Source organism: Micromys minutus (genome assembly GCF_963924665.1).
Source record: "Micromys minutus genome assembly, chromosome: 1".
In the NCBI taxonomy this organism is placed as follows: domain Eukaryota; kingdom Metazoa; phylum Chordata; class Mammalia; order Rodentia; family Muridae; genus Micromys; species Micromys minutus.
In genome coordinates, this window is record NC_137969.1 from 35,805,903 (window position 1) to 35,832,636 (window position 26,734).

General features: G+C 43.2%; 1 protein-coding gene across 25 annotated transcripts in view; it reads left to right on the plus strand.

Moving 5' to 3' along the window:
• Positions 1-11,992, plus strand: part of IKZF1 (IKAROS family zinc finger 1) — a gene marked incomplete at both ends in the record, with an annotated part of 82,640 nt that extends 70,648 nt beyond the window's left edge. For 6 of the 25 annotated variants that reach the window (XM_080916711.1, XM_080916722.1, XM_080916714.1 and 3 more), the window contains 3 exons: positions 1,029-1,151; positions 4,087-4,221; positions 11,289-11,992. In XM_080916711.1, the coding sequence (XP_080772837.1) occupies positions 1,029-1,151; positions 4,087-4,221; positions 11,289-11,992 (962 nt within the window). The remainder of the gene's footprint in view (positions 1-1,028; positions 1,152-4,086; positions 4,222-11,288) is intronic. The other 19 variants (XM_080916732.1, XM_080916718.1, XM_080916735.1 and 16 more) reach the window with 5 other exon arrangements.
• Positions 11,993-26,734: the final 14,742 nt, after the last annotated feature.

Below are 26,734 nucleotides of genomic sequence, written 5' to 3' on the forward strand. Positions count from 1 at the left end.
CTATATTCCTCAAAAAGTAATTGGAGAACGTCTTCTCTAAAACAGGGGTCTTTATTAAAGTCTTGAAAAACGGGTATCACATGGACCCTTTGCTATTCTTCTAAAATGCCTCTCAAAAAACCCAGGAAGGACTAAACTCGATGCACTGCCCCACATAAAAGCCGCTGGACATATGTGGCACTTAAGTTTTAGTTAATTAAAATTAAGCAAAATTAAAATGTTAGTCCTCTAGCCAAACTCAGAAACTCCATGTGTCTGGTGGCTACCATATTGAACAATACGCCCAACAAACATGCAAAGGATGCTTAGAGCGTTAGGGTGAGTTCTCATGGGCAACGCTGATCTGGAAGTTCCATCATCTCTTATTCTTTGGGGATAAAACAGAGGCTTCTCCTAAGCTCTCCCTATGCAAAACACATTGTATATTCTCCATGTATATGAAAATGAATTTGGTTTATCCATATCCCTTCTCGTTTTGTGTTTTTTTAATATTACATATTCCTAAGCGAGATAATATGTACTACACTACACGTGTAAACTATATTTGTATTATATAGAAAGATACAATTTAGAGATATTCATTTCTTTAAAGCCTTTTCCTGCCATGGTTCCTTAGAGACCTTGAGCAGCCTGGTTTGGCCTCCTGAGTTTTCACCTTACTGTTCAGCGAGGAGTCAGCCTGGGGAGAAGCGCACACTGACAGTGAATGTGAACTCTCTTCTTGTGCTCCTGTCCACACTGGAGCATTACTTTTTCCTATTAAAGGACACTTCAGTGACTTAGGAAGAACCTGACGATGCCATAGGTTAAGGTGGAAAAGGCGGCATGAATTTGTGGTGCAGTCCCTGAGTCCCCTGGGCGTTAACATTTTTAAAATTCATTAATTTTGACTAAGTCTATAATAGTCATGGCACTCGAGAGAGTACTTTTTTTTCATTTTTTATTTTTTGTTGTAAAAGTATTGCTGGCCCATTACCCAGAGGGCCGATATTTACTTGGAGTCTTAAACTCGGTTGTGTTTCCTGCAGTTGGTAAGCCTCACAAATGTGGATATTGTGGCCGAAGCTATAAACAGCGAAGCTCTTTAGAGGAACATAAAGAGCGGTGCCACAACTACTTGGAAAGCATGGGCCTTCCGGGCATGTACCCAGGTAAGCGCTGAGGCTCCCTGCTGAGCTGGGCCCTCCCCCTCCCAGCACCTGGGTCAGGAGGGGGCTCTGTGGCCTGTCACAGCCACAGGGGGAGCTTCTTTCCAGTAGCTCCACAACTACACTATGGACAAATGCTTCTCTACTCCCCAAGTTCTCGATAGACCAGTCACGACCTGTCTTAAGACCTCCCTTAACAGTAGTGACCCTTTTAAGATTCTGTGTTGTGGGGTGTTTTGTCGTCATTGTTTGTTTGTTTGTTTTTTAAGTATGGGGTGATTTAAACCAAGATGAATTGGCTGAAGCTAAAGCTAAGTGTTGAAAAAGCCTGCCTGGTGTGCAAGGCACCCTGAGTTTGATCTCCAACGACCACAAGTGAAACAAAATAACCAAGCTAGAGTAGTGCTGCTTCGGATTGCTTCTTTGTGTTTAAAAAGCCCAAATAAAATATGAGTCCTTTTTCTTTTAAACTAATTACTCTTGAAGGTCTTTGAAGAACTGTTGGGCTGGAGCTAAACATTGGTTTAGACTGAGCTTTGGGGAGAGGGCAGAACTTGTCGGGAGACCTGGCAGGTCCTGGTTCTGAGCCTGACGAAGAGTGTTGGGATGGATACTGAGCCCTACCCTGTCGTGAGAATCCGTTTCTAATGTGTCCTGCCTGCTGTCAGGGATCCAGAGCACTGCAGTCATGACGTCACGCTCCAGTTCTTTCTCAAGAACTGAGATGACTCTTGCAAGAAGCAGAGATCTGACCTCGGCATGGCCCAAGAGCCAGGCACTGCATTTAATTACACTGGGTTTCTCATGCCTGTGCCTGTGGCACATTAAGATACACAAGATGAACACAGATGCCCCCAAGCCAGCATCAGCCAACCGCCATGGCTATAATGGGTGACTGAGACAAGCGGTAATAATAGGAAAGCAATTCTGTTTTGGAATTTTGGAGGTTTCAGCCCATGGTTGGTTGGCTACATTGCTTTGGCCAGGCCATGCTGAGAGCACAGGTACACTGAAATCTCCTGTCAGAGGGATCCTCACAAGCCAGGGAAAAAGACAGACAGACACACACTCGAGCACGCACACACACACACACACACACACACACACACACACACACGGGGGGGGGGGGGCTAGGGACCCATGCTCCTTGTTGAAAGCACATCCCAAAGACTCCACCCCTCTAGTTTTCCAGCAACTTGTACTTGGATCATCCTATAGCCAAGGACTCCAGCATATGGGGAACTCTGGGGTTGCAAACTGTAACTGCCTAGGTCACGCCTTCTTTCACTATCTCATCACTGCAACGCCTACCTTGTAAATACAGTCTGTGCTGGGTTGGGAAACATGGCATTGAGGCTCCAATGAGTGAACTTTAGTGTCCAACCTGCCAATCAACACATCCATCCTCATTCATCCCCCTCAGGTCACCTCATTACTCCACAGACCTATTTCGGTTGGGTCCATTAGTTAAAACTGCCTAACTCAAGAGATGTAAGCTCAAGAGATGTTAGAAAGGGGTTCGTTTTGCTGAACGCAATTTTCTTTAGTAAAAAGGTTGAGGATACCTGTTACATTTTGCTGCTATCTTCATGGGAACCATCCTGAGCCTCACATACATCAATGACCGAGAAAAAGTGCTGGGCTCAGAGGTGTGGTGTGGTGTCACCTGATGGGGCACCTGGGCCAGTGACTGAACCTAGCTCACAGAGAAGGGAAGAGATGTAAATGAGCATATTAGCTTGATAAATCATGTGTATGAATGACTTCTAGAAGTAGACTTTATGACTGTCTATATTTCCTCCTATTAATCAGAGTGGGCTGAATGTTGAGCTATTTAACAAGACACCCTCATAATTAGCTGTTAAAAGAATATGCCAGCAGTAGTATTTGACTAGAAATGCAGGCTTTTTAAGTGAAGATATAAAATGCATAAAGATTGTGTTGGTGTGCAGGGTAGAGAATAAGGCTCAGCCCGGGTAGGGGGAAATGTAGAAGATGGTGGAGTGAAGGAAGGCTGGGCCATCAATATCCACCAAAATCTAAGCATGGTTTTAACACAAAAATTTTTGTGCATCTTGTTAACATTTGATAACCATTTCTTATAAAAATCTATCAGAAAAAAAATTAAAATATTGGCTAGGCCAGGGTTACAGGGTTACATGAAGATGGAGCCATGGCTCAAACTCTCTGAGTAGCATGAAAATGAACTAGATAGAACCAGAAAAACCTATGGTAAGTCAATGGCCTGTCTGAGAAGGGAAACACACAAGGCAGAACCAGTGTTGGAAGAGCTGGTTACAAAGTAGAAGCCGATCACTTTACACTCTCAGTTTCTGGGGAATGAGGGAATTACATATTTTAGAAATCCCTGCCTTGCTAACTAGATGTCAGGATAAAGGAGACTATGCAGAAGGCAAACTTGTATCTTCACTTATTGTCGGGGAGAGTTGGCATAGAACAGGAGATGGACTGAGCTATCCTGTATGTCTGCATTTCCCTTAGTGAATGCTTGGCTTCCTACCAAGGGCAACTGCTGTGTGGTCATGAGGCATTTGCTGTGTGGTTGGGGACTGTTCCCTATACAGTGGTGACTTCAGATCCTTTGTTTCTTTCTGGACCTCATGATATTTGGTTCTCACAGTTGTTGTTAAAGTTGGTTAAGGCAATCTTGACAAAGGCCCCTCCAAAGTAACACAGTTAATTCACTGAGGTCCAGCCTTGGGTAGTAGATAAGCAGCTTGTTATTTTGGTTTTAGGGATAATGTGGGTTGAACACATGGAGGACAGGGTGCTAGCAGGTGGCCAATCATTGGCATTGCTGCAGCTGGTCCTGCCAGGGGCTCTTTTTGGCACTTTACAAATGTGCGGATAACACTGAATACAGCAGTGTCTTGAAGTGCAAGCATTTCTAAACTAGCCTCTCTATCTTTGACTTTAGTCATTAAGGAAGAAACTAACCACAGTGAGATGGCTGAAGACCTGTGCAAGATAGGAACAGAGAGGTCCCTCGTTCTGGACAGGCTGGCAAGCAACGTCGCCAAACGTAAGAGCTCTATGCCTCAGAAATTTCTTGGTAAGAGTTAAATGTTTGCTGTTTCTTAACATAGAATGTTGTGGGTGTTCTAGACTCAAATAAAAATTATTTGAAAGTAGTGGAAAAGAAAAAAATCTCCCTTTTTGGAAAAAGGAGTGGTAAGGTTAATATTTCTTAAGCGCTGTAGAATTTGTCTCTAGTAGTTTTCTTCAAACTGACAAACCTTTTACCGGGAATTAGATAGGGTGTCAGCATTTGGAGCCTTTGGTATAAAGTTTCTGTGGACACTCTGACAATGGTTAGAGCAATTCTTTCTGAGCTTTAAATCACATTTTCCCAGGAAGCTCATTTACTATTTCCCTTTAAGGATAGTGAAGACTAATGGGAACCAAATGTAGACTATTCCCCTCAGAGGACAATGACCGGGTACAGCTAGACTTGCTGTTATGATCATTGGATCTTACCTGTCCTTGATGCTATGTGGAATAGTGCAGAGGGGGTGAGTTGCTCCTTGAGGCACTATTGCCTGCAGTAGGTCATAGACAAGGACCTCATGCCTGACAGCTATAGCAGACACTGTGAGGATGAGGAACAAGTGGAGACAGACGCCTGAATGGCATCACTAGCCCCAGAGGGAGGCTATGGGTCAGAACAGACATGCTCGTTAACTCTATGGGGACAACATGGAGGAAATGACCCAACCTTCCCAAGTCTGGGTTTCATTGTTTATGTGTCTCATAAGACAATTGGGAGCATAAAATGCCCCCACGGATGTAAAAATTTTAGAATTCCTCAGTATGAAGGTCAGCTACTATCATTGTCAAGAAAGAAAAGCCTTATGTCCAAGGGGGGGGGGAGTGTTTGAAGCTGAGGTGGACTTTGTGAAAGGGGCTGGACTTTAGCACCGTGCCATACAGACAATGAAGGAGTCAGAGTCTAGGCAGACAAGAAAAAGTAACTATGCCGATGTTGAGGTCTGGGACAGGACCAGTGGGGCATGATGATGGGACAGGTGTTTTCCCAACTTTGCCCAGTGTCCACTGGAAAGCAGTGAGCAAGGTCTTTTCCTGATGCTCTTCCTAAAACAGTAATGGTCATTGAGGGCCAAACTGGGGAGTGTAGTCTGATTTGGAATCACAGAGAAATCATGGGTATCTTCCCAATGAGAGCAGAAGCTTAGCACATAAAGATGGCATGGGTCAAAATTACCTGGAAGTGGGAGATGGGGGGTGTATGGGTAGCAATGGAAAGAGTATGCTTTGCTGAAGGAGGAATGGGGGTCAGAGTAGGGTTGGTGAAGGAAAATGTGGCTTCCCTCGCTTACTGTGCCATTTGCAGAAAAGATGAAGGCAGGTCTGGTGAATAAGAGTTCAGGGTTTGATGTGTTTTCAAGAATGCCACCCTGGTCAGGCTAGTCTATGGAATCTGTGCTACAGAGGATGTGCAAATAAAAAATTGGTGACAGGAACACCTTCACACCAGGGCACCTACACTGAGGCAGAATGACAGAGGTCAGGTTCTAGGAGTTAGGAAGAAGGAGGGGAAGACTTAGAAAACAAAACAGAAACCACTTATTGGAAATTTTGTTCATAGACTTGTCTCTATGTATGCGAGCCTTTGAACCAAAAGAATGAAGGAGACTTCATTTCCTGATCAAACATAGAGAAAATCTTTGAGCCAGGTGTTGGGTGGCTGGGGCTTTAGGAAGTATGAAGTACAGAGCCCCTATCTTCTCCCTGAGGGGTGCAGAGAGGACAGGAGCCATCGAGAGAGTCTGGTGGGCTATCTGAGAGACTGGCAAAAAATGAAAAGGCAAATGTGTTCAAGGGCTGTTGTGACTGACCTTGGAAGGCAGGGTGTGACTTCCTCTTTCTGATTAGGAGCCTGAAGTTTGCCACATGCTTTAGTAATGAGCATCTGCCGTGCCCTTAAGCTTCAGAGCATCTGAAGTTTTACCATGGCTCTCCTGGGTGAATGGGCATTGTCTTGATTCACATGCTCTGTGTGAAAGGGATCCACAAAACTGGTGAAGCAACACTGAGAGTGGAGAGCAATCTCCAGGGGAGAGGTTAAACACAGGAGGAAGTGGCATTATGGGAACAGGAGGACCAGGACAGCGGAAGTGAAGTGTGCAAGGAAGGGCCCCCAGCAGCTGTGCTCTGTTGGTGTTCCCCCAGAGGTGATTGGCAGTTCACGGACTAACCAGTGCCTCTTCCCCTCTCACGCCTGCCTTCCTCTCGGTGCTATGTGATGACATTCCTGTCCACCCTTCCTACTGTGTCAGTTTCTCTCTAAAATGAACAGAGGTAGACCACAAAGGCTGCTCTCCACGTTTAGGATAATAGACTATTGTGTACCTGAGATGATTAGATAGCTAAAAAGAGTTTTAATAGAAGTATTTTATGTTTTTCAGATAAGCAAATCCAACATCCAGAAATTACCAGGATTAAGTTAGAAGAACATCATTGTAGATATCTTCCTGGCATATATATTTCAGTGAGCAGGATTAGTAATATGTTGATTACGATAGAAAGATGTGAAGCAAATGCCTTTGAAGTTCCTAAATGTGCCACCTCAGAAAGATTGCAACTGGTTTTGCTTGGGATGCAGATGTTGGTTTGCTTCCCCTCTTTCCATGTATTGCTAGAAAATAAGTTCACAGTGACCACAGCGTATTCAACATGTCTTAAACTTTAAGAGATAATGGATCCTCAAATAAATATTCACTCCCAAAGGGATGGTACTTTCTAGAAAGAATTACTGTCAGGAAAAAAAAGTATTATCAACATTATTTTTAAAAGGCAGTTATTTTGTTGCTTTTATTTTTACATTGTACAAATCTACTCACATTTTATTCAGAAATCATCATTCATACATAATTTAGATATTCAATGCTGTACACTTTAACAGGTTAAAGAATCAGACCCAGGTCTCTTAGGGCCATTTCCATTTATTTTGATTAATCTTCTTATTGAATAGACTTTACATTCAAGCACCCTTGCAGACATTCTGGCTCCATTGCTGCTTTGACTTTGAGGAGGCCCATCTGCCACCTCTGTACAGTAACCCCAGGAGTGTGGCCTCAGGCTAGTCTTCCTCCTCTGACACTGGCAGAGCTTTCCCTGTTGCCTGATGCTTGTTGAAAGATGTGGGTGCCAAGTTCAGCCTGGTTTTCCTTTTTCTTAATGATTTTACTTCTCTCCCTAAATGAAGCACTTTGATGTTCTACAGTCTGGATGAAATGAAGCCTTTAAAAGTGAGAGGTTCCTTTCTTCTTCTTCCTTCTCTTTTGGAAACATTCCTTTACATAAATACCAACTGTTCTATCTATTATGACTTCTATTCAAGAGTGCTGCTTTTCCTTAGATTGGATAAATTGTTTCCCATGTCTGTTAGCATTTTGTTATTTTAATTTGTCTTTTTAAGTTTATTTACTGTTATTTTATATTTCCCCTGCTTCTTGCTTTAATTGAGCTCCTAGCAAGTTTTATTCTACTGTTTGCTATTTTTGACTCACATATTAAGTGTGTACTGAATTAGATTTGATTTTAATGCCTGAGATCTAAAATCTTCCTCTATTCTGTTTTTTTTTTTTGGGGGGGGGGGAGTGGGGGTAAGGGTAAATATTGCCTTTGAATGTCTTCAAATTTTGACTGCTTGCATATTCTAAAAATTAAAATAGCTAAAACTTTTTAAAATTTTTACTCCAAGTCGTGAAGTAATTATGCTTCATTTCTCCTCTTCCTGGAATTAAGTTTCTTTTTCTCCTAGGATGGACTTACTGGTTGGTCTTACTTCCTTTCTTGCCAAAAAATATTTTCCCTGTAACCATGGCATTTCTTTTCATCCTGCTTGTTCTACTTGGTCTAATGTGGCTTGACTGACATTTCAGTGTTCTCCCCACTGTATGAGACTTTTCCTATGAGAACTATGATTTTTTTTTTTAAATCCTGAAAGAATTCCAGGGATGATGTTGGGAGAGTTCAGGTGAGGCCAAGCACAGCTTTTGTTTGAAATGTTCCCCTTGGACATCTCTCACAGTTTTCAGATTTGGTTAAAGCTTTAAACCAGCATTTCATGCCTTCTGTCTCCACAAGGGCTTCACTCTTCAAGGCCTTTGCTTCTGTGCAGGGCAGCCAGCCCACGTGCTAAGGTCTCAGATGTCATGTGCTGCCTGCAAGTGGAACTTTCAGCTCCGTGATTGAAAAAGAAATTTCAGCCCATTCAAACTCTTTCTGTCAGTGTGATGGTTGGGAGGGATTGCTGAGAATGTTATGGATTCCCACCTGTTTCTAGAAGTGACATTACCCAAAGCTTTGTCTTGAGTCTCAGGCAAGAACCTTCTATTCTTTCCTTGGTCATAGATAGATGAATGTGATGTAGAAATAAGTATAAGAACGGACAGATGGACGGACGGACAGATAGATTTCACTGGAGCACTGGGGAGTTTTGTAGCATTTAATTTTTCACATATGGGTAGAGAAATTTTATGGGTAAATTTGCCACACCATACTCATCTAAAATGTAGATTGCTTTCTTTGCAACACCCACTTGTTGAAATCATGTTCTTAAAACAGCAGGCTTCAATGGTTGCTTAGAAAACCACAGAACCACAACTCTGGGGAGAAACAAGAAACTACCACCTTCTTTGGTGATAGAATACACACTTGCATAGCTAAGAGCTGGGCTCCGGACCACACCCTTCTCCATTGCTAGGGTTTGGTAGCAAATGAGATACAAGTACCAGAATGAGTTCCTTGTGCCCATGTAATGACATAGGTTATCACCTTGATTTAAAACAAGAAGACAAAACAAGCAAACAAACAAACAAAAAACCTTCCCCCTTGAGCAGAGAGAGATCCCTTCTTTGTTTCTACTATCCAGTACACATGGCTTTTGCTCCGTCCAGTTTCTGAAAGTATGTAACTAATCATTAACAAGTTTCTTCTATAGTCTGAGGATCACTGTATGTCATTATCAGAGTGTGTGCTGGTTCTGACACGAGTAGATGAAAACAAATGAAATCAAGACTGTGTGGTGCATACCCAGGAAGATGAAGAAAGGCAATGCAAAGAAAGATACTGAATCAGGAGGAATGTATTCCAAGGCTATTACTAATAGTCACTGGGTTGTATTTTTGTCATAGACTGTGGGCACATTTATGAATTGTGGAATACTTTCCCCACTGTATATAAAGAGTTTGGGGGAAGTGATGACCTTAGTGCTGGCATGAAACACTAGGATCATCTTCTACCACCACCCATCCCTGCCTTCAGGTACCACCTGATGAGCAGCCATCACCCGTGGACCTCAGTCTGTTGTCTCACTGTGGCTGGGTAGTTCACTTTCTTCAGACCCTTCACCAGTGCTCGTTTTTTATTTGAATAAAGTCAGTCTAGTCTAAGGTTCCAGTATATGATCCCAGCTGCACTTGGGCATTGCCTCTGCCCCAACAACTCTGTCCCCTCAGGACCATCACTGCTTCTGTCTCCAAAAGTAAGATACAAAAAGCCCCAGATGGCTCTTCTGAGATAAGAAATCTATGTAACACTCTGGTAGCAAGCCTTCCTATGCTCGTGGGATTTCACAGATGGGGTAGAGTCTGCTGACACCATTTAGTGTGTATCTCCCTAGCCAGCTGTCTGTATCCAAGGATTCATCCCAAGGATACATATCCATTCTCACTGGCTTTCCCTTTAGTTCCACTGTTGAGCCAGACATATCAAAGAGAGGGGAAAAAAGGCATTGAAGGAGGTGAGGTGTAAAAACGCATCTGAAACTGTAGGCTGCCATGTGCCTTCTTACCATTACAACATAGTACACAGTGACTACCTCTGCCAATGAGAATATAAACTATCGATGTACTGAATGAACCTTCTGTCTGGGTCACGATTTCATATTATACTTCACACCAATGCATTTAGAAAATAAATCTTTTAAGGAAATTCATTTTGTTTCACTATAAAACATCTTACTCCAAGACTAATTATCTGAAGCCAAATCTAGTCTCATCTTCTACTAGAACCAGGGAAGATTTGTGTTAGCCAGATTTTCCATTATGATAGGGAAATATTGGAGATGTTCAATTTGTAAAAAAGAAGAGGTTTGACTTACAGCCCTGGGGGATCCCTCTCCATGGTTGACTGGCCCTGTTGCGCTGACTCTGTGGCAAGGCAGCACAAGAAAGTCACAGGGCAGAAATGTTTGTCTCTCAACAGTATGTCCCTGGGTAGACACTAAACTTCTTTGACATTGTGATAAGACATTATTATCTACAAATGGGTTCAGCCATAATCATGGCTATTCTGGGAAACATCTGGTTTACTAGCCGCAGGTTGGACAATACCTGAAAACATGGGCCTTTAGGTATATCGAAGATCCAGACAGTAGCAAAGTTCATGTAGTCCTACAAGCTAATCATACAAGACCATACGTTTCTTGAGTATCAGGTCTGGTCGCTACTGATTTCTTAGTTCTGTACATCTTTAATATTAGATGTGTTTGTAAACAGTAAGTGAACGGTGCCCACCTCCCAGCCTGCTCAAATAGATTTTCTCTGTTTCCTGCTTCCTGTTCCTACTGAGTTAATTCACCACTGCTAACTATGAAGAAAGGGTACATACAGTTATGTTTAAGTATTCCTTCTACTTCATCATGCATTGGAACCCATCCACTTTTGAAATAACACATATATAGTTTATTATAAATAATATGTAACTATGCTTTGAGTACATTTTTTAGATTATTAAAATCATAAATGAAATATATCTTAAATTTATTAAATATAATTCATGGCTGTGTGTTTAGGATAAATTAAATAGTACACGTTTAGAACAGTCTTAAAATATTTAAATATAATAGTATTAGCTTTATCATACTTAATGAAAGATGGAATTTACCCCTGTAAAATATGCCCTGTTTAAGCTGACATGGATAATCTTTAGTTTCTTAGTCATTAATGGGTAAATAGAATTTCTTGAAGAACCTACTATCGTAAGTCCTTGGGCAAAATGCCTCCCTATCCCTGGCAGATATGTCCTGTCTGCTCTAACACTAGAACACCTTCCTGGGTGTAGATTTCACTCATGACCATCTACTTCCCGCAGGAGACAAGTGCCTGTCAGACATGCCCTATGACAGTGCCAACTATGAGAAGGACGAGATGATGACATCCCATGTGATGGACCAGGCCATCAACAATGCCATCAACTACTTGGGGGCTGAGTCCCTGCGCCCACTGGTGCAGACACCCCCAGGTAACTCCGAAGTGGTGCCAGTCATCAGCTCCATGTACCAGCTGCACAAGCCCCCCTCAGATGGGCCCCCACGGTCCAACCACTCAGCACAGGACAGCGCCGTGGAGAACTTGCTGCTGCTGTCCAAGGCCAAGTCTGTGTCATCAGAGAGAGAGGCCTCCCCAAGCAACAGCTGTCAAGACTCCACGGATACAGAGAGCAACGCTGAGGAACAGCGCAGCGGCCTCATCTACCTAACCAACCACATCACTCCGCATGCGCGCAATGGGCTGGCTCTCAAGGAGGAGCAACGCGCCTACGAGGTGCTGAGGGCAGCCTCAGAGAACTCGCAGGACGCCTTCCGTGTGGTCAGCACGAGTGGTGAGCAGCTGAAGGTGTACAAGTGCGAACACTGCCGCGTGCTCTTCCTGGATCACGTCATGTACACCATCCACATGGGCTGCCATGGCTTCCGGGATCCCTTTGAGTGTAACATGTGTGGTTATCACAGCCAGGACAGGTACGAGTTCTCATCCCATATCACACGGGGGGAGCATCGCTACCACCTGAGCTAAACCCAGCCAGGCCCCACTGAAGCACAAAGATAGCTGGGTATACCTCCTTCCCGGCAGCTGGACCCACAGTGAACAATATTGGGAGTGGATTTGCAGGCAGCATTTGTTCTTTTATGTTGGTTTTTGGGGGTTTGATTTGCCTTTAGAAAACAAGTTTTTAATGTTAGAGACAGGATTGCCTTGTATCAGGAACATTCAGAACACCCATCCTTCTAGACGGTTTTGTTGACTGCTGGCTGATATTTCCTTGATTATGTCGCTTCCTAACACTCTTCCCACCCACCCCACCCCACCTCCAAAACAGAGCCTGAAACTTCAGAGAAATTAAGAAAACAATTATCCAAGTAGGAGCAAGGTGTATCTTGCCCTAAACAGAGTTTATGCCCCAAAGAGTCTCCAAATCCTCCAAAACAGCACAGCCACTGGGGTTGAGCCATCTCAGGGAGCTCTGCAGGTGAGCCAGAGGAGCAGATATAAGGCAACTGGAGGAGAAGCAGGGACATCAGCCTGTGCAGAGAACAGGGACAAAGGTTGAACTTTGAAAGATACTACTAAATCATATACTGCAAGGCAATATAGTATCTAGACAAGTTGTGCAAAGTGCTGAAGGAAAGGTATTGGAGAACCTTGCAGACTCTTTGATCACACTCAACCTCTTGAGAGTTTATTGCCAAGTAAGATGAGTTCAGTGCTCTTGTGATCGTTTTTCTTCTATCATTTTCATGCCGTTGATGGCCCCAAAGCTCATCACTGCATTTTAGAATCCAATCCTGAAATTGAGACCTTATTTTAAACGTCTTATACTGTAAAACTTCTTGGAAGCCAAAGCTCTCTTCCAAGCCCCATCCTCAGTTATCTTGGTTTCTGTTCTTCTCTGGGCTGATAGTATGAGGACCTGATATTCCATAGAGGCACACAACACATCCTTTACTTCAACTAAATCCCTCTTCTGATAATAGCTATGGACTCAGCTATCTTGATAAATGTTTTCCCTACTCTTGATGTATGTTATTATGTTTGAAAACCTATAAAACCATTCTTCACAATGACCATCTCTAGATGGAACAAATATATGAGCCCAGCATCTCAGTGGCTAAAACACAAAATATCTATGCTTTTAAACAAAGTTTTTAAATATTCTGAAGCTCTCTAATATAAACACCAAGTAGCATGTGTTTTCACATAAATAGGACACGGTACCACGCAACCTTTATCAAGTAGAGGTATTACAATGGTGTAATGTTTGGAGGAAGTGTGACCAGTACAGGTTTCTAGAGAGGAATGCCCACCATATATCACAGGAAAGTAGAGGTGAGATCTGGTATAGCCAGACCAAGAGAGAAATATCAAGCTGAAGCCAAGTCAGCTGGAGATTCTCAACAGGAAGGCCTCTCTTAAGAGTCAGTATTAGGGTTGTTACCCTCTACCACCTCAACAAAACAAAAAGCTTATAATTGTAAATGTTTACAGCACTCTCTTCACAGAAACTTTCTGAGGTGATTCCAAAGAACTGGAAGAAAGATTGTCTCTAACAGCCCTTGAGCTAAAATGGCGTTCTCAGTCTCAGCTCTCCTGACGTACAGGGCTTGACCATTACTGGTGGGCATTGTTCTGTGAACTTAGTACTACTCCTGGTCACTCCCCAGTGGATGCCAGGAGCATTCTAACTGATACCCAAAACTCCCAAAACTCTCTTCCCAGGTGTTCCATGGGGGCAAACCACTGATCTAAACTCTAAACCACTGGAAAGTATGGGATTTTTCCAAAAATAAAAAGCACTTGAAGCCTTTTTTAGTCAGCAGCCTCAAGCTGAACTTGTGTCTTTGGAATGTTGATGAATTCTATAGATCAGCATTCGCAAATACACTTCAAATACTTCTATGAGTTCAAGTGCAGGAACAGACTATACAAAAGTATAGCTCTTAAGTGTGTGTTTCTTTGTTTCTAGAACGACAGGGCACTTTGAAAGTGAAAGTAAAATTACAAATATAATGATTTACACTGAGTCAATGGAGAGTTTGAATAACTATAGCTGTGAAGGCCCTTTGTTCAATATGCAGTTACAGATAAAAGACTAGGACAGACCAAACTCATGTTCCAAGTGACAAACTACCAAGCCTACAAGTCGCTGGCAGCTTTTGCTCACTCTTGTTCTTAGCCATGAAAGCCATTAAGTATGGTCCAAGGAAGATGGCTCTGAGCCCTACCTCCACCGCTACCCCGGTCTTCAGAGGTTAAAGCAGAACTGTAAATAGTGGCTTCAGAAGCTGTTTTTTAGAACGCTTTGCCCTTTCCTCTCACTGCCTTTTTTAGCCAATATAAATGTCTATTTGCACACCTTTTATTGTGGTTTTATATTGTAACAGCATTTTTTTGAAACTATTGTATTTAAGATAAGGTTTCATATTATGTCCACAAGTAATTAAATTATGTTTGAAGGTGGCTATATTCTGTATCAAAAGTTGATGATGTTTTTCTTTAGCTGGTAAAGTAGGGTTTTGCATGACCTCACTCTTTGTTCTGTGGTTTGTTCTGTTGTATGATGTGTGTCTTGAGTACTGCTGTGTGATGAAGTGTGCTGAGAGTCCATTGCCCTCCAGTTGTGTTTGCTATTAGAGGCAAGAAGGTTCCTAAGAGCAGGCTGACTTGTTGGTGACAGCTGGCAATCACCATTTCTTATTCCTTCTCCTCCCTGTTACCCCAGCTTCCTGTCCCAGGTCCCTTCAGTGATTTGTACCTTGGTGTACGTGTGTGTCTGTCCTGGTGAGAGTCAGGAGCACCGCTATGTTACCATTGCATTATCACCAAGGGCATGTCCCAGCACCAGTTGCTTCAGATACCAGCACGCTGTTCCAATTTAGAAACTGCATAATAAATCATCAGAGTCTTTCGATGAGAAGCAGAGGATGCTTGTTATAAAGATGGGGGTTTGTTTATGCTTTTGTTACATTTTGTGCTCTTCTTTTGTTTGGTTTTGACTGAATTGTGACCCTTCTGGCATCATCTTGCAAAAAACTTGAGCTGAATTTATGTAGACATATCATGACGTACCATCTATTTCTCCATCACTTACAGCAATAAGAGTGGATAAACTCTAAACTCCACATCTCTCACCTTGAACATCCATGTTCTTTCTATGTTTTTTTTCTTTCTTTCCGGTGAGCCACAATTAGACTTGAGATGTATAGCCATCCAAAACCAGGAAGCTCATGTGCATCTGGTGCTATAGCACTCACTGTGAATAAGTGTGAGCAGATATTAATATGCAATATTGTTTCCAGTCCTTTCTAATACACTCTTTTATGATGTTGTGTGTGGTCAAATCTTCCTATATCACTACCACTTCAGATCTTTACCTCCTTGCTGACAGGTACATGGAAGTGTAAGAAAATGTAGTCATCTTTGCAGCCCTGACTCTAGCATGATGTTAACTGATCTCTGTTTAGCTGGGAACAAGTGGTTTCCACTGGGAACATAGAGTATCCTTTTGTACATATTTTGCTTTAGATCACTACAGAAGACCATTACAGAACAAATAAATTCTACAAATACTCTGCCAGCCCCATCCAGTGAAGTCCACACACTAGCATAAAACAAGCCCCAGCCACTGTACGAGTCTGCTCTAGCCTCTCAGAGACCAGGAGATGAGGCGCTCAGGCCTTGAAACAAGAAGTGTGAGCAGAGACATAGGAAGAGGCACAGCCAGTTAGCTCAGCTGGCCAGCTAAGGAGTCACTGGCAAACCTCTGGACCTCAGCATCATAGTGAAGTGGTGGCAGAAGAGGAGCAACCAAGACAGAATGGCAGACAGAATGACAGCTTTCATGCCCTGCTTTTTATTCCTTTCCATTTTAAACAAGCACAAGAATTATCCTCAGCATGACTCTCTGACACCATGGAGCAAGGCTTTCTCACTCATTTATCTGCTTCACTTTGGAAGAGATTGCCAGGAAACTGCTGCGAACTTCACTCCTAGGGAGTGTGGAAATGTAAAACACTGGGCTGTTTTCACTGTGAGCCTGGAATGAGCACTGAGGACTAGGTGGGAGGCCCATGGTCCCTGGCCCCATTTCCAGTATTTCTCAGTTATATTTTGATCAGCAGAATTCAGATTTCTATCAGCAGAAAAATGATGTGGAAGTTCTGTGACTCCTTAGTTAAACCTCCTTGCCTTCTTTGAACCCATTCCGATTCTCAAGAAACAAAGTATTGGCAGCAAGGATATGGCTCAGCTAGTAGAGTGCTCATTTCAAATGCCCAATGCCTTGGGGTTCAATCCCCATACACTGGTTAGCAAATACTTGTAATCCCAGTATTTTGAGGAAGAGGAAGGAGTTAAAGGGGGTCTTTGGCTTCACTGGGAGTTCAAGGGCAGTCTTGGATACCCTCTTTCATAAAAAGAAGCAAAACTTTAGCTGTTTCTGAAAGTTGCCTTTTTGTCATGGCTTCAACTAAGACTCGGAGTTAGGAACAAAAGAGATAGAAAATTGAGCAATTAGTAAAAAGCTCGGAGGAAGTTCTCAGATGACCAAAGTGGGAACTCTGTGTTCCTCCATCATTCTGGAAACTTCTGGCTCTTTCTCTGCACCAGTACCCAAAGCAGCAACCAACTGGCACAGCCCCCATACAGAGGTGAGGTCAAACATTGCTGTTGCCAAACAGCATCCGCCTCTTGTGTCTTTTCCCAGGCTACTCCCTTCACCTCTGGGTTTCCTAAGGCCCCTAGAACACCACCACTTTTAGCAGCCCCATACCTTTTACCTTCTCCAACCTGAGCAAACCCACTCTAGGATTAGCACACAGAAGGCCCAGCCTCCAGTTCATCAACTTCAGCCCTGCCGGGTATCAGGACTGTGTCCCAGAACTGGTATCTCAGAAGTATTTCAAACTCTACCTTATCTCACTCCTATTGTATAGTTGCAGCTTCCAGAGGCCACTTACTGAATATTCTGGAGTGGAAAGTATTCATGGGACAACCCCAATCCCAGCTGTGAGGTGTATGTAGCCAGCCCTCCAGTAAATGAAGCAAATAGTCAATCAATGCTAGTTCACTGAGGGCCAGTTAGAGCCATGACTCCTGAGCCTGGGTTCACAGTTGTCTGGATAGAGGAACAATGTCTTCCCACAAGTGGTCTGAAGCTTAGACACAGATGAAGGAATTAGGTGAGAAGTCTAGATGTTCATTTTGCTACTCTCAAAAGCCCAGCTTCCAAGTTTGCCTATCCTGCCAAAGCAACTACAATGGCATGTAGCCTAACCCTCAGTACCTCAGCAGTTCCCCTGGTGGACAACTCTAACATTCTACATGGCTTGCATACATTACAAAGACAGAAGGCCACATACCAACCACAGTGGGTTTCCCTAGTGACTCTATCCATAGATGATGTGATGTTTTGTGACTGTCCTTTCAGGCCTCCTGCCTCCTGAGTCACGTTACTGTGGCCCAACCATTTTGGGGTTTCAAAGTGATTTGTGAAAATGGGGACCTGATCAAGTTACTGTCTCTACCCACAGATCATCATCAGTAATTGCACTGAAGTTTCAAAGCAGAGTATAGTTTCCTCATGGGGGTTGGGAGTGTCCTTCTTGGTATGTTCTTAAGAGTATGGTCTGGTATTTAAGAATAGGATTCTGGAGGCCTCGATGTCTGTGTTTGAATGTCTGCACTGCAGGCTAAGGATATACAACAGTGGAAACATGACCAAACCTTTCCAAGATCCCTTTCCTCATCACTGATGACTGGAGAGATGCAGGCTAAAGCTAGTAACCTCTGACAAAATGTGAACACTGGGGTTGGGTAATTCAAATAATCCATCCTTTCTGACTTTTTTATATACTAGCCTCTCCCCCTTTTTTTAATTTCTGTGACAACCAGACAAGCCAGCAGTTCATCTGTATCCCCATCTCAGAGACTAGATAGCTGTAGTGGGGAAGCAGCAAGCCTCTCTTCCCTTGTAACACCAGCCACACTTTGGTAGGTCCCCAAACTTTGTTTCCTGGGAGTTGCCCCAGTTGACACATAAAAAATAGCAACTAGGAGGCCAAGTCTCACAAAAAGATGGTGCTGGGCAGAGGTAGATATGGCTGAAGGTCCTGGCCCTGGCTCCTTCATTCTGGAATGTTCCTTTTAAGGAAAAGTGGATATGGTCTGATCCTCTTGAGCTACAGTGGCCTTCTCAAAAAAGGGAGAAAAATACCTGTACCTATAACTCTGCCTTCAAAGCAGCTCTCAGCCTGGCCATCACCATATTGATCCATAGGTGGCATGTCACGTCAGTTTGTCAGTCTTGCCCTCACTATCCACAAGACTTGCCCCAGAGAAGTAAGGGCACAGGGCCTGGATCCAGAGCCAAATAGGACAAAAGGACGTGGGTAGAACCTGGGGCAGGGAGCAGGATCTTTTTAAGTATGACAACTGTGGGAGATCTCTAGAACCCTGCACATGGTCGATGGACTTGGGCAGCATTGTACAAGGCTGTAGTAGAAACTGTGAACTATACCACAGCTGCTCTATGGGGTAGGAAAAAACAGTTCTGGGAGAGGGGAGATGAACAGGAGGAGCTGACAAAGAAAATGAAACTAATTGTGCATGAAGGAAGGAAAGCCAGCTAGCTGAGCAGGCATCCCCAATTTTCATCCTCAAAATAAGAGACCAATTATAGGTCCAACAAAAAGGCCAAATGAGAAAGGCAACTGAGGAAGGCCTCTAACCCTGATATCCAGGTGACTCAAAATGTCCCTGAAGGTTGATTGTGAGTAGGAAGAGATCATAATATAGCAGAGGTAGGCTTTGACCTCAGGTCTCAGAGAAGACATGGGCTTCTGCAACACAGTGCAAAAATTCATCTGGTTTTAAGTTGTTGGCCAGATTTTACATAAAAAAGAAAGAAGACCCTCACTGGTATGTCTCCTGGCTTTTTCCACTTTTTGACAAGGCTAAGAGCAGGAGCAAAATGGACATCCTTTGACCTTTTAACTCTTCCAATGACTACAGACTCTACATGTCTGGGGAGAGGGCTGCTTATGGCAGGATACCTAACCTTCAGCTCAAAAAGAACAAGTCTGTTGGGTCCTTGTACAGCAATGAGCCCCTAGCCCATACTCTCTTTAATAGTAGGCACTTGACCTGGGGCAGAGCAGATGAGCTCTGGGGACTCAGTGAATCGGCACCAAGGGAAGCAGATGTGCTCGCCATGGTCCCCAGGCACAACCAGGAACCAGCCACTAGAGGAGGAAATTTGCATAATAGGGATAATTTGGTACCAAAACTGTCCCCTAAAGTGAACTGCATGGATCTCGGTATAGTTCAACAAATTTCACTTCTTCTTTCCCATGTTTTTTCAAATCAGCTAGAAACAAGGTAACAAGTGTGACTGTCAAAGGGTTTGGGGTGTTGTTTTATTTTTATTGTTGTCTCCCTTCATGAGTCAGTAGCCTTTTTTCTCTTCAGCCTACCACTCTCTTGCACCCAAAGTGAGCATCTGAGCTCCCTCTGAGACCTCTCCCAGGCACATGTCATGTGGTATTCCAGATTCACAAACAACACTGGTGTCATCTGCCTCTCTACTAGTGTGCTTGGCCAATGCTGCCACACTCTGCTGCTTCCCTAGCGCTGCCTGGGCTTCCTCATTGCCATTATCCCTGTGGCTTTCTGTGGGTAGAGGGTGGACTAGTCCCATAGTAAAAAGGGTGTGTGGTTTCAGGGCTCCCCAGTTTCATTCCCCTTTCAGGCCTCCTCCTTTCCTGGCACCACCCTGATTCCCACCCACAGAGACACGGCCCTTCTCTAAACCTTCCAGGGACTCCCTATTGCCCCCATAAATTCCCACTTCTGCAAGCATCAAGAGCTATTTTTAATATTAGTTTTATAACACCTCACAGGAAAGCCATTGTGCATTTATATCCACTGAGACTGTTACCAAATTTTGAGGTGACAAATACTCTAATATAAACCATTCATAGAGCTATACAGATGTTAGCCCAAGGAAAGACTAGCCTAAAACAAATTCCCTAAGCCACCAGCAAAATGGCCAGACTGCTGTTAAAATACACACACACACACACACACACACACACACACACACACATACCACACACATACACACAGGCACACATGTACAAGTGAGCACATCCCTTAGCAGCCGGTGTGTTTTATAACAAAATTTGGGAGAAAAGAATTATAAACCTACACTCTCTACAGGTGATAGAACAGGACAACGTGAGGTAGGCACAGCCTGTGACAGGAGGTTAGGCCTAGAGTAAGCTTCCTCTTCTTCCTGGTTAGTTGGTCCCAAAAGCAGAGTATAAAATGGCCTTGATGGTGGACCAGCACACAGAGGCCTAAGTTCTAAACTGAAGCCTCTCTTCTTGTTGCAGCTGTTTACTTCAGTTGTGAATTCAAATAAAACAGGCTTCATGTCTTTTCTCACTCGATTTTTAAAACATTTGATTTAATTTTGTATATCTCAGAATATGAAAATAAAGCAGATTTTCTTATGAGTTCAACCTCATGGCCTCAGGGACCATAAAGTACAGGTTGCTCATCTACAGGTAAAAATCATTTTCTCCATCATGACAGTCCTGTTCCCAACCCATCTTTTCAGACATCTTCCAAATCACATCTGATTCCCACACCATCCTACTCCAAGAGCCCTGCTTGCCCTCAAAGTCTTTCCACACTGCACTGGTTGCTAAAACAGAATTCACAGTACTCAGTGTTTGGTGATTCTTCAAAACCAGATCTGTTCCTAAAGTAACTTTGTATTTGATCATTCCTAGTACTGGCTGTTAAGTGGTAGGCTGTCCTCATCAGACTAGAAGCTTAGAGGGAGGAAGCTGAGCTGGTTCTAGGCTTCCCAGACCCCCGCCCCCCATAATAACAGTATCCCTGTGTCCTGGGCTCCCTGGCTCACAGATGGTCCTGTTCAAGGTGATGATCTGGACCCTAGCCCCTGTCTTTTCTTCCCATTATTGCACTTGCTTCAGCCTTACCCTTGAGAGAGGGAAATTCAGCAGCTCTCACCTTGGGGTCTCCAGGAGGAGCCACTGCTTGTCCTGGTACTGAGGACAAAGTCTCATCCTGAAACAGGCAGTGGCCCTGGTGTGAGAAAAACAGAGAGAAGAGCCATGAGACAGAGAAGGTAAGAACAACCCCTTGAAAACAGAGAAGCTAGTTAATTCAGTGCAAGTACAGGGCAGAGAATATCATTCACAGATCAGGACTTTTCTAATGTAAGCAACTGTTGTTCCTATCAGAATACATCGGTATAGCCTAGTCCTATAAGCATGCTCAAGTTCCATTCCACTGACTCTAATCCAGCCCTTGGACTGTCAAGTCCCAAGGCCAGTAACTGAGATACGAGAGGATAACGGTTCACTGCTAAAAGGATGCCAAAATTTTGCCAATGACTACAAGGTTAATAGGTGTTCAGAGTCAAGTCCAGCACTAAACAGACAGGCCCTAGCAACCAGTCAGGATCCACAGACTAAGGGCATCTCAGACAACTTTTGAAAAACAGATAGCAGATAGAATGAATAAGGGAGATATGGAAGATACTTAAAACCAGAGGTGCCATGTAGAGGGGAAACAAAAAGAAAAGGAAATAAAGAAGCAGGGTGAAAAATCTATTAAGAAACAGTGACATATGTAGTAGATGCTAATCAAACTATATCAACAGTCACATTAAGTGCCAGTGAGCAAAACACACCAATTAAAAGACAGACACTAGCAGAATGGATTCCAGCTAAGACTTGTCTACAGGTTGTAGGCTGCTAGGTGAGAAAAGTTACTTCTGATCTTACCTAGCTGTGGGCCCTGTGTACTACAATACCAGCCTGCCAGGTAAGATGTGCCCACTGAAATAATAATGACATAATTGTTATGGTAATAACCAACCACTTTCTGATTGGATTTGAGCCCTGCTCCACTAGAGGGAAATCATACCTGGTCAAAAGCCTATGGTGAGGGCATTCACAGCCCTGGTGAAAAACAAGGAAAGAATATAGGTTTTACTTAAGGATGTGTTTATATCCACACTAAGTTTATAGCTACAGAGCAGCACTGCTTCTGGTCTCTGTCAGAGGCTTTGGTTTGCAGTGGATGGAAGTAAAGGCAGAAACTCATGACTGGTCAAACCATTTTGTTTTAAAAACAAAAAACCCTAACTAAGATAAGCAGTAAGCTCTCTCTTTTTTCTTTTTTTTTTTAATTTATTTATTTTATGTATATGAGTACATTGTTGCTATCTTCAGAGACACCAGAAGTCATCTGATCTCATTACAGATGGTTGTGAGCCTCCATGTAGTTGCTGGGAATTGAACTCAGAACCTCTGGAAGAGCAATAGTCAGTGCTCTTAACTGCTGAGCCATCTCTCCAGCCCCCATTAGGAACTACTGACTGATAAGTTCTGAGCCTTGAATGGAATATCAATACTACCCCTCCAAAGTTCAGGGAACACCCTAGAAGAAGCACAAAAAGAGCCCAGGAATGGAGAGGAGTGCTGTGAAACTCTCTTCTAGAATGACAGGGCTATTGAGGCAGTGCCTAACCTGCACAAGAGCTGCTCCTGACATGGAGTCAGGAGGGGTTCATAAGGCCCCTTCTCTCTCTGAGGAGCCATAGGCAACTGCTAAGAAACAGGAAGTAATGTTTCTCAATGGTATACCCACTAAACTACCTCTGCTCAAGTTAACAATGGACACCTATGTCTATGCAAGCAACCCTAATGAAATGTAGGTGTCGTGCATACACAAAAAAGACATGAAAATAGCAGGACTTGTTAGGGACAAAAGAGTTGCGGAGTTAACGAGTGAAATATCATCAAACTACAAATATAACACACTACATAGAGTTGTAAATGAATAAATAAAAAGGGAAATATTCAAAAATTTTAAAGAAAAATTGTTGACCTTAAGCTAATAAAAGCTCATACATTAGAACATCGAAAGCTATAGAATATCACAGAAATGTATTAGACCTTCGAGGACAAGAGTTAATTCAGCTCAATCATGTTAGCATGCTCATTTTCACTGTACCCTCTACTTGTTATTAAAAGCATAGGCTCTCAAAAAACAGAGAATGAAGATGTTAATTGAAAACATCAATGAAAAGCAAGAGTAAATATATTAATGTCATAGAGAGCTGACTTCAGAGTAAGGCAAGTTATCAGGAGTTAGGAGGGGCATTATGTAATAAACAGGTAGTCAACACTCCTAGAAAATGTAACAGTATTGAACATGTATATACATAACAACAGAGCCTCAAAACACATACTGGAAAACAAAAATACATAAACTATTTCTCATGCCTTCTATAAAAAGTATATGTCATCAGGATGGCTCAGCTCTCCACTGTCAAACCTGAGAAATTATCTGGAACTGAATTGCATCCTAGCAATCCACCTAATAGAGGAGCGCACACACACACACACCCACACACTAAAGAAACAAAGAAAAAAAAGAAATGGTTTTGTGGGATGAGTGTTGTTCGGACTTGTTTGATTTGTTGTTGTATTGTTTTGAAACAGTTTCTTTGTGTAGCCTTGGCAGTCCTAGTACTAGCCCCTCAGAGCAGGCTGGCCTTGAACTCACAGAGATCTGCCTGACTACCTCACTGTTGGCAGAAGTAAAGGTGAGTGCCACCAACACCCAACTCAAATCATTTTCTTAAAAAAAAAGTAACAGATTAGGAAGCCAGGAAGTCACTAAGGAAGCCACTAAGATTGTAGTTAACCTGAAAAGTAAGAGTAACTTGTGCAAAGAAAGATGGTGAGAAAATTCTAGGCAAAGGGGCTGGCAGGAACCTGAACCTCTCAGCTTGAACCTGGATTATTGCGCTGAAGTAAACCAGGTATAGGATGGGAGCAGGTACGATTCCCAGGCCTGCTGACCTTGCTCATTGGTACTGAGCATGACCAGAAGAGGTAGCCAACACTCAGCTGCAGCAGCACCCCTTGGCATCCCAGACAAAGATGGGCCCTGGCCTGGACTGCAGTTGACGTGCTGCTGTGGGTGGCACAGCCCCTGGAGTAAGGGTGGAAATGGGTGTGGTCTGATTTCAGGTAGTGAAACTAAGGCGAAGGAAGAAGAGAGCTTGGTCAAGGTCGCAGGGAGTCACCCTCAAGCCACATTTCCTAAAGCTCATGCACAATACCAAAAAGAGGAATGAGGCCAAAAGTCTCAGGAAAAGTCATACACTCTTGTCCCCTTTCACATGTCCCTGTGAAAGCCTGAGGAGAATGGACTGACATTTAAAACAGCCTTTCAAACATTTCTAACCTGAAAAAAATCACTAAGACTGTTTTTAAATTGTTTTGAACATGCATGTCACTATGGGCAGGAAATAACTGAGGTAAATGGGGCCCTTGAGGAAGAGCCCTGCTCTATGACAGACCAATAGTAGTCTGACCCTATCTTTCCCAAGCCTGGCATAGTCCTGGACTACTGCCCTCAGGACATAGATTTCCCCCCTCCTCCCCATACTCCACCTCACACTGTTGCTCCCTTTCTGGTACACCAGGCTCTAAATCATGAATGAAGATAGGCTCTGTTCATATAATGCCTTGGCCAATGGTGGGGTAAGGTCAAATTACCCTTAACCTACTCTATCTGTAGGCCACTTGACATCTCTGTTCTCAAGTGGTTCAAGATGTAACTGACTCCTGCTTTCTGGGGCCCATTTGTCACCCATGGTGAGAAAGCTAGGACAGTTCAAAGCTGAGACTATAGTCATTGGGGAAGCTCCTAAGGTTTGCTCTCCTTATGACAGGTCCCTGCCTCCAGATTGCTGCCTTGAGTTCTTGCCCTGACTTCTCTTAACAATTGCCTGTGATAAGAATGTGGAAACTGGGTAAGCCCCTCTCCCCACTCAAGTTGAGTTTTGTCCTGATGTTTGTCATAACAACAGAAAGCAAATTGACACTGATCATTCAGCTGGAACACCAGATATAGTAGACGCAATGTTTTGGGGGAAAAACAATACAGAAAAGCCTCAGCACTACTGTATTTGTTAGACTACAGTGACTATTTTTGAAGTCTCAGACGTGTCAAATGATACACAGCGCAAGATGTCAAGAATTCATCTTCCCAGCTGATGTGAGGTTCAGAAATTAAAGGAGAAATTTCTTTGAGAGGACCTGCATTAGATTAAATAAAACCTTTTACCTAACCTTAGAATAAAATTATTCTCTCCTGCTCATGACAACAGCCACACTGTAAAAAGCATACAAATGTGACCATTTCAAAAGTGCCAGTAAAGAGCAGTTTGAATGGTCCCAGCAGAGATGTGATAAATGTCTGAGGCCCAATCTGATCCCTATACATGTTATACATGCACTAGAATGTCACACTGTGTCCCATCACAAGTCACAACATACTTCAGCTTACAAACTTGCTTGGGACCACAAAGCCCTCCAGTGTCCTGTAAGCCACTGCACCTGACTTCAGCTTCACACAGAATAAAATTACTATTAGTGTTTCCTAAATCATATCCTAGAACTAGTTTTTCTGTTAGTCTCAATATTGTGTAATAAAAAGTGTGGCCGCAATGAAGTCATACTGAGGACTAGGCAGATTTTTGCCCTAATATCCACAAGAAAAAGTCAACTGCCTGACCTCTGCCTCAACTGGCCACTTAGCCTTTCCCACTGCCCTGCCTTCCTTACAGAGCCTCAGCCAGGATCAACTAGCTATCTTTTCATCTTAAGGATTAGAATGCTTCCCTGTAGACACGATATGCAGTCATCAGAGGAGTATTTTCATAGGACAAACAGTAATACTTTTGTGGCAGCAATGACAATAGCACATGACAAAGGAATTATTACCCCTGCTTCTTAGAGAAAAGAGGATCACACCTGAGATCGCCCATCTAGTGGAAGTGACACCTTTCACCACCCCAAGGACCCCAATGGGCAAATGATAATGTCAGCAGGATTATCCTAAGCATTAAAAGTGTGTGGGGGTGTGATAAATTCTCACCGTAACAATTAGTCACTAGTACATCCAAGGTACACATATGCCCTTTGGGATATTCTGAGGCCATGGGAAAATAAAATGCAGAGAGCTTGGGAAGTCACACCTGGCAGAAACAAACAGCAATCCTATTTTTTAACTTTATGTTGTGAGACAGGGATGTTATACATCCAATCCAATCATTGTAACATGGGATGCTGGAAGGACAGGGAAGAACATTTATTTCATTCTCTAAATAGAATTTTGTTATAACAATGCTGTGCCATAGGCATGAACTAAGTGTAGCTATTTAAACTTAATTAATTAGAATGGAAATTTCAACCTCTTGGTTGCAAACATTCTGGATATTCAATAAGCTGGGTTTGGCTCTGGCTCTGACTGCCATCCACACTGGATGACACAAGCAAGGAGTGCTCCCATGCATGTAACAAGTTCTGTGAGGTAAAGCTGATAGGAAGCTGTTTACCTTGCTCCTTGGGACTCCCAGTATCTTCCACAGTACATGGCACAGAAGGTGGATACCTGCCAAGCCTGAATTTCCTCCCAAAGTAAATCATGCCCTCTCAGTGAGATTTCCAGAAAGCTGTCCTGGACTGCTGTATCCTAATGGGCGCATTGTTTAAAGATTGCAGCAACTTTCACTTCTGCTTTTTAATAGACCTTTCACTCTGCCTGGGAGGAAAATGACATTTGGTCCTCTGCTTCTGCGGAGTGTCCACCCTGATCCCATTCAAAGTATTAATGATGGAGATGACCCTGGTAGCTTGGAGTGCT